Source organism: Otolemur garnettii, unplaced genomic scaffold, assembly GCF_000181295.1.
Source record: "Otolemur garnettii isolate 467f Iridium unplaced genomic scaffold, OtoGar3 scaffold00118, whole genome shotgun sequence".
Taxonomy (NCBI): Eukaryota; Metazoa; Chordata; class Mammalia; order Primates; family Galagidae; genus Otolemur; species Otolemur garnettii.
The window spans coordinates 2,481,321-2,488,662 of NW_003852513.1; the positions used below are offsets into that span (position 1 = coordinate 2,481,321).

At 44.6% G+C, this 7,342-nt stretch overlaps 1 protein-coding gene across 1 annotated transcript in view; it reads right to left on the reverse strand.

Annotated features, from left to right (window-relative positions):
• The window catches only part of MDN1 (midasin AAA ATPase 1), a 181,737-nt gene that overhangs the window by 129,892 nt on the left and 44,503 nt on the right, over positions 1-7,342 (reverse strand). Inside the window, exons 12-14 of the mRNA XM_012809944.2 lie at positions 5,696-5,791; positions 3,219-3,331; positions 1,546-1,694 (exon numbers count right to left, since the gene is read on the reverse strand). Of these exons, the coding sequence (XP_012665398.1) occupies positions 1,546-1,694; positions 3,219-3,331; positions 5,696-5,791 (358 nt within the window). The remainder of the gene's footprint in view (positions 1-1,545; positions 1,695-3,218; positions 3,332-5,695; positions 5,792-7,342) is intronic.

A 7,342-nucleotide genomic window follows, 5' to 3' on the forward strand; every position in this document is an offset into this window, starting at 1 on the left:
GAGCCCAGGAGTTGGAGGTTGCTGTGAGCTGTAATGCCAGGGCACTCTGCCCAGGGGGACAGCTTGAGGCTCTGTCTCAAAAAATAAATAAATAAATAAATAAAATAAAATAAAATAAAAAAATTAGCTGGGTATGGTAGCCCATACTTATAGTCCCAGTCACTTAGTAGGCTGAGGCAGGAGTTTAGCAGTTGCTGTGAGCTAGCCTGAGTCCATGGCACTCTGGCAAAAAAGATGTGGCTAGGCACCTGTGGATCAGCAATTACGGCACCAGCCACACACACCGGGGCTGGTAGGTTCGTGCCTGGCCCAGGTCTACAATTAAAAAAAAAAGAGAGAAGAAAAGAAATAGCCGGGTGTTGTGGCAGGTGCCTATAGTCCCAGCTACTTGGGAGTCTGAGGCAAGAGAATCGCTTGAGGCCAAGAGTTTGAGGTTGCTGTGAGCTATAACACCTCGGCACTTAAAAAAAAGAAGATGTGTAATGCTAGTACTCTGGAATGTCTTGAGTTAACAAGTTGAGACCAGCCTGAGCAAGTACAAGACCCCAATCTCTAAAACTTGTGGTGGGCACCTATAGCCCCAGCTACATGGGAGGCTGAGGCAAGAGGATTGCTTGAGCCCAAAGAGTTTGAGATTGCTGTGAGCTGTGACTCCACAGCACTCTGTCAGGGGCAAGAAGGTGAGACTCTGTGTCAAAAAAGAAAGTGATAAAAGAAATGGGTACATGTCAGATCTATTAAGTATAGAGTATAAATGTCTTAACACAGTAATTAAGTAAATGAGGTGAAGGATACATTAACCAGTACAGTGTAAGCATCCCAAATTGTGTATTAAATCAGCACACTATACCCCATTAATGGATTAATATATACATGATCTACCTCTTTATGATTTAATTAAAAAAAAAAAAAAGAAGCAATGAACAAAGTTGACAATCTATATAAGTGGTTATTCCCAGAGAAACAGATTACATGTGGTATGGTGGCACTTTTTAAACTACAGAGAGTGCCATGGCACCACAGCTCACAGCAACCTCCAACTCCTGGGTTTAGGCAATTCTCTTGCCTCAGCCTCCCAAATAGCTGGGACTACAGGCACCCGCCACAATGCCTGGCTATTTTTTGGTTGCAGCCGTCATTGTTGTTTGGCGGGCCCGTGCTGGATTTGAACCGGCCAGCTCTGGTGTATGTGGCTGGCACCTTAGCTGCCTGAACTACAGGCGCCGAGGAATGGAAATTTTTTTTTAACTACTCAGCGTATGACTGGGCACAGTGGCTCACACCTGTAATCCCAGCATTCTGGGACACTCAGGCAGGTGGATTGCTTGAGCTCACGAGTTCAAGACCAGCCTGAGCAAAAGCAAGACCCCGTCTCTACTAAAAATAGAAAAACCGAGGCAAGAGGATCCCATAAGCCCAAGAGTTGGAGGTTGCTGTGAGGTATGACGCCATGACACTCTACCCAGGGCAACAGCTTGAGACTCCAAAAAAAGTATTCAGTGTAAAGTGTCTGGGGACAGAGTAATTTCCCACAAGGTGATTTACCTGTGATGTGAGCCAAGTACTGAACAGTGGAGGTTTTGCCAGTCCCTGTCTCCCCCACAAGCAACACGGGCTCCCCTTTGCTGACGCACACTGCAAGCTGTTCAATGAGAACAGAGGATGGCCGTGTAGCAGCAAAAGTGAACTTCTCCCTGGCAATGATAAAAACGAGCATAAAAACCGGGCTGCCAGCTTCTCTTAGTGTTGCTCTAAGGAATCAGATTTTCTGGATTTAACAAACAGAAATAAGAAAACAGCTCAAAGTAATGGTCTTCATGCTATACAGTCTCACAACACAGAAATGCCAGAATTCAGTAGCTCTCCATATATACCTGGTACTTACTATGCTGGGCTCCACAGATCTAAAACATGACTGAGAGAGACATACCTTGTACTATAAAACTTAGGAAGACATCTTGAGTACATTACCTGCCTTAGTCTCAGATTTCCCCACTGACAAGGTGTGGACAGTCATTCTAACTAGCTGTCATGGGTTGGATAGTCTTTCCCCCAAAATTCATGTCCACCCAGAACCTGTGAATGTGACCTTATTACAAAATAGGGCCTGTAGATTTAATCAAGTAAAAATAAATTAAAACTATGTAGGCATCCAATGCAATTCCTAGTGTCCTATGAAGCGGGAGATTTGGGGTCAGGAATGGTTCACGCCTATAATCTAAGCACTCCTGGGAGCCCAATGCAGGAGGATCAATTGAGATCAGGAATTCGAGATGAGCCTGAGCCAGAATGAGTCCCTGTCTCTACGAAAAATAGAAAAGTTGGCTCATCACCTGTAGCTCAGTAGTTACGGCACTGGCCACGTACACCAGGCCTGCTAAATGACGACAACCATAAACAAAAAAAAATAGCCAGGCCTTGTGGCAGGTGCCTATAGTCCCAGCTCCTTGGGAGGCTGAGGCAAGAGAATCACTTAGGTCCAAGATTTTGAGGTTGCTCTGAGCTATGATGCCACAGTACTCTACTGAGGGCAACACAGTGAGACTCTGCCCCCCAAAGAAAGATAAATAAGAGGGAAATTTGGAGACAAAGAAACACACTCAAGGAGGAAGGCCATGACAAACACAGATGGACTGGAGTGGTATAGGTACAAGCCAAGGAAAACCAAGGACTTCTAGGCGCCAACCAGGAAGAGGCAACAGTCTCCTCCTCTAGACCCTTCAGAAGGAGAAGCATCTCTAGCCTCCCAAACTGGAAGGAATAGCATCTATCATTTAAAGCCACCAAGTTAATAGTAATTTGTTATGGCAGCCCTAAAACACAGAAATACCAGTTTTCAGGAGTATTACAGCCACTGCGTGAGAAAGCTCAGCACAAAGTCGGCCCAGGCAGGATGCAACAAACAAGGCCTCGATCTCAGAGTCGCACAACCCCAGCCTTCAAGAAGTTTACAGACTCAGGTGAGATCCTGCATTCCTTAACCAAATGCAGTTAGGTGAAATCCAGGATTCACCCCAAAGACCCTCATGGCCGCCTCCACCTGTGGACATGTAGTTTCACAGAACGAACTTTGGGAAAACAGTGCTCCCCCCCTCCGCGCAGCGCAGTGGGAGATCACAGCATGGATATGTGTTTTGTGCAGAGATACGGTGGGGGACGAGGCCTTCTCTCATGCTCCTAGCAGCCCCTGTCACCGACTAGCTCAGAATCTCACTTACTTCTGTATGTGAACAGCCTCACTCTGCTTCCGTAAAAGCCGCACTCGACCCACTTGCACATCTAGTTCATTGATCACAATTCCTGGTTTATAAAGTTGACAGAAGAACTCAGTCTGTAGAAGGGAAAGATTTTACTTGAGCAAACATAAGCATACTCTTCGAACATATTCTCATCTAAGGAGACTTATTGTGCCCTTCTACTTAATCCTCTGCTAAGAATGGCTCTCAATTTCTAAGATAAGCAGCTCGGTGCCTGTGGCTCAAGTGGCTAAGGCTATAGCCACATACACCTAAGGTGGCGGGTTCGAATCCAGCCTGGGCCCACCAAACAACGACGGCTGCAACCAAAAAATAGCTGGACGTTGTGGCAGGCGCCTGTGGTCCCAGCTACTTGGGAGGCTGAGGCAGGAGACTCACTTGAGCCCAGGAGTTGGAGGTTGCTGTGAGCTGTGATGTCACAGCACTCTACCCAGGGGAACAGCTTGAGGCTCTGTCTCAAAAAAAAAAATTTTTTTTCTAAGATAAGTTAGGCCAAGCACAGTGGCTGACGCCTGTAATCCTACCACTCTGGGAGGCCAAGGCAGTTGGATCACCTGAGCTTAGAAGTTCGAGACCAGCCTGAGCAAGAGTGAGACCTCACCTCTAAAATAATAGTAGGGTGTTGTGGCAGGTGCCAACAGTCCCAGCTACTTGGGAAGCTGAGGCAAGAGGATCACCTGAGCCCAGGAATTTGAGGTTGCTGTGAGCTATGATGACATAGTACTCTACAAAGAGCAAAAGAGTTAGAGTCTGTCTCAAAAAATAAAAAATAAACATTAAAGGACAGGCAAGTTAATCAAGGAATTTTTTCCACTTACCAAATTTCTAACACTATGTTTCTGAAAATATTGACCACAATTCCCTGACATTGTAACTTTTTACACATTCAAATAAGCCTCTGCCTATATCTAAAGTGAACATGTAAACATATTCCAATAGTCATAAGTATGCTCTACATCTAAAAATCAAGAAGAAATCAGAGCAGTCTTTCTCCAGCTAAGCTTTCCTCTTATTTTTTGGAGACAGAATGTCATTTTGTCACCCTGGGTAGAGTGCTGTGCCATTATAGCTCACAGCAACCTCAGACTCTTTGGCTCAAGCTATTGACTTCCCTCAGCCTTCTGAGTAGCTGGGACTAAGGGGCCTGCCATGATGCCTGGCTATCTTTAGAGATGGGGTCAGCCTACCAAGCTTTCCTCGTCTTTAGATTTCCAATAGCCACTACTTTTTTTGTCCCCAGTACTAACCCAAAGAAACCCAGATTTACTTCAGTTTGGGGACAGAAGTTGAGCCCCTCCCCAACCAAAGAAGATGAACACTGATCAGTCAAAGCCAATCACAGTGGTTTCACTCCTCTCACCTACTATAGCTTCTCATTTCCACATTTCATTGTTTAAGCTCCTTTCATTACAGTACTCTCTTACCCCATCTAAAACCATCCCACTTCAGGAGTCCAAGAAAAATCATTAGTATTACAATTCCCAATATAAGGATTTTTAGTCATCATTGTTTTGGGAATGCCAGATAACTGCCCCGAGATAAGCCCCAGACATTTCACCAGCCACCACCACCACTGCTCTCTTCCTCCACAAATGTGTATTTTCATATAAAATAATGACAAAGTGTTAACATCAGCAATGAACCTAAGTACATAGCTATTCTTTTCAACTTTTCTGATGGAAGATAATAAAAAGATGGAACTGGGTGGGCATCCGTAGCTCAGTGGTTAGGGTGCTGGCGGGATCGAACCCAGCCCAGGCCTGCTAAAACAACAACAACTACAACAAAAAAAGAGCTAGGTGTTGTGGTGGGCACCTCTAGCTAGTCCCAGCTACTTCGGAGGCGGAGGCAAAAGAAACAATGGCAACTGCAACAACAACAACAACAACAAAAAAAATACCGGGCATTGAGGCAGGCGCCTATAGTACCAGCTACTTGGGAGGCTGAGGCAAAAGAATAGCTTGAACCCAGGAGTTTGAGGTTGCTGTGTGAGGCCACAGCACTCTACCAAGGACAATATAGTGAGACTCTGTCTCAAAAAAAATAAATAATAAAACGATGGAAAAAAAACCTATGCACTGAACTGTATGAACAAAGATGTTATTAGGACATAGTTATAGTGCTGAACAAAATGTTCAATAAAACACTGGGTAATTGGGGCCGCGCCTGTGGCTCAAAGGAGTAGGGTGCCGGCCCCATATGCTGGAGGTGGCAGGTTCAAACCCAGCCCCACCAAAAACTGCAAAAAAAAAAAACCACTGGGTAAGTGTATGCTAAAAAGACATGAGAAAGGTCACAGATGTTGGAAATTTTATGCTCACGATACACATCAATAAACTGCTAACTTTCAGAGGAGTTAAACTGCAAAAGGTATTCCAGGTCAGATTAGACACTAACGAGCTTTCTTTCAACAGGTAAACAAAAATAGCACCACATACCTTTTTCTTAGAAATGTTCAATTTGCTTCCAATAACTTCTGCCATTCTCAGTTTGCTTGTATGCTCAGAAAGCATTGCTGTGAAACAGTCCAGAGCCTATTAAAATAACCAAAATAAATGGCAGCTATTTTTAAATAGAATTTATTAATCACAGAGCATCACTCTCAGGACACAATGGGTAGGAATGGAAAATTCATCAGCAACACTTCCGAAGGACCAAAGGGAATGCGAGTAAGGTAGCAACTCCAGGTTCAGTACCTTACATTTGGAGAGACAGGACACCAACAGATGTGATTTGCAAATCCTAACTTCAGGAAAGCAGTAAGTATTAACACTCAGGTATCTGATTCATATGAAAAATGACCCTCATAGAATGCCAAAGTAACACCAAAAGACTGTTCCTGGTTGAACCTGGTGGCTCACACTGGTAATCATATTATGCTGCCAGGCCAAGGCAGGGAGATCCCTTGAGCTCAGAAGTTTGAGATCAGCTTGAGCAAGAGTGAGACTCTCTTTCTACTAACAGTAAAAAAAATTAGATGAGCATGGTAGCACAGCCGACTGTCCCAGCTACTCAGGAGGATGAGACAGGAAGATCACTTGAACCAGGAGTTTGAGGTTGCTGTAAGCTATGACAACACTGCACCCTGCCCTGGGAGAGGGGAGTGAGGGGAGGAGAGAGGAATGTAGGAAGAACCAAAGATCACTTTCTAGCTGCAAGGGAAACACCCTTACAATGACCAGTATAACACACCACTTGGTCACTATCCTGACCATCTACTCAATCCTAACAATAACCAGCTATTGTCTTCTTTAGCAATAAACTATAAAGTACCACTAAAAATGGATTCTATCAAAGAAAGAATCTAAAACGTTGAATCCATCAAATATTTTGTTAAACTTCTACTTAACATGAATTACCCCTAAATGTCCTTTATATGTGAAGATATAAAAAGAATATATCCAGCCTCAGGGCCCATAGCTCTGTGGTTAGGACACCAGCCACATACACTGAGCCCAAGCCTGCTCAACAACAATGACAACTATAACAAAAAATAACCGCCAGCCATTGTGGCAGGCGCCTGTAGTCCCAGCTGCTTGGGAGGCTGAGGCAAGAGAATTGCTTAAGCCCAAGAGTTGAAGGTTGCTGTGAGCTGTGACACCACAACATTCTACCAAGGGCAACATAGTGAGAGTCTGTTTCAATAAAATAAATAAATAAATAAAATAAAGAATATATCCAGTCTCTGTCCCCAATTCTTGGTGCACTGGTGTCAAAAAACCCTTGGAAATACTCCAGTAAGGAGTGTTTATTATTTATTCACTATGACTTCCTATGCACCACACCTGAATTTATGCTAATGCAGCAATTCACGGTGGATTCTTAGACAGTTTCAAGAAAACGGCTGGCCAAGCCAGAAAGACCAAGCTCATCATTAAAGGACTGAAACTTGGCTCAGTGCCTGTGGCTCAAGTGGCTAGGCGCCAGCCACATACACCTAGGGTGGCAGGTTCGAATCCAGCCCGGACCCACCAAACAACAATGACGGCTGCAACCAAAAAATAGCCGGACATTGTGGCGGGCGCCTGTGGTCCCAGCTACTTGGGAGGCGGAGGCAGGAGACTCGCTTGAGCCCAGGAGTTGGA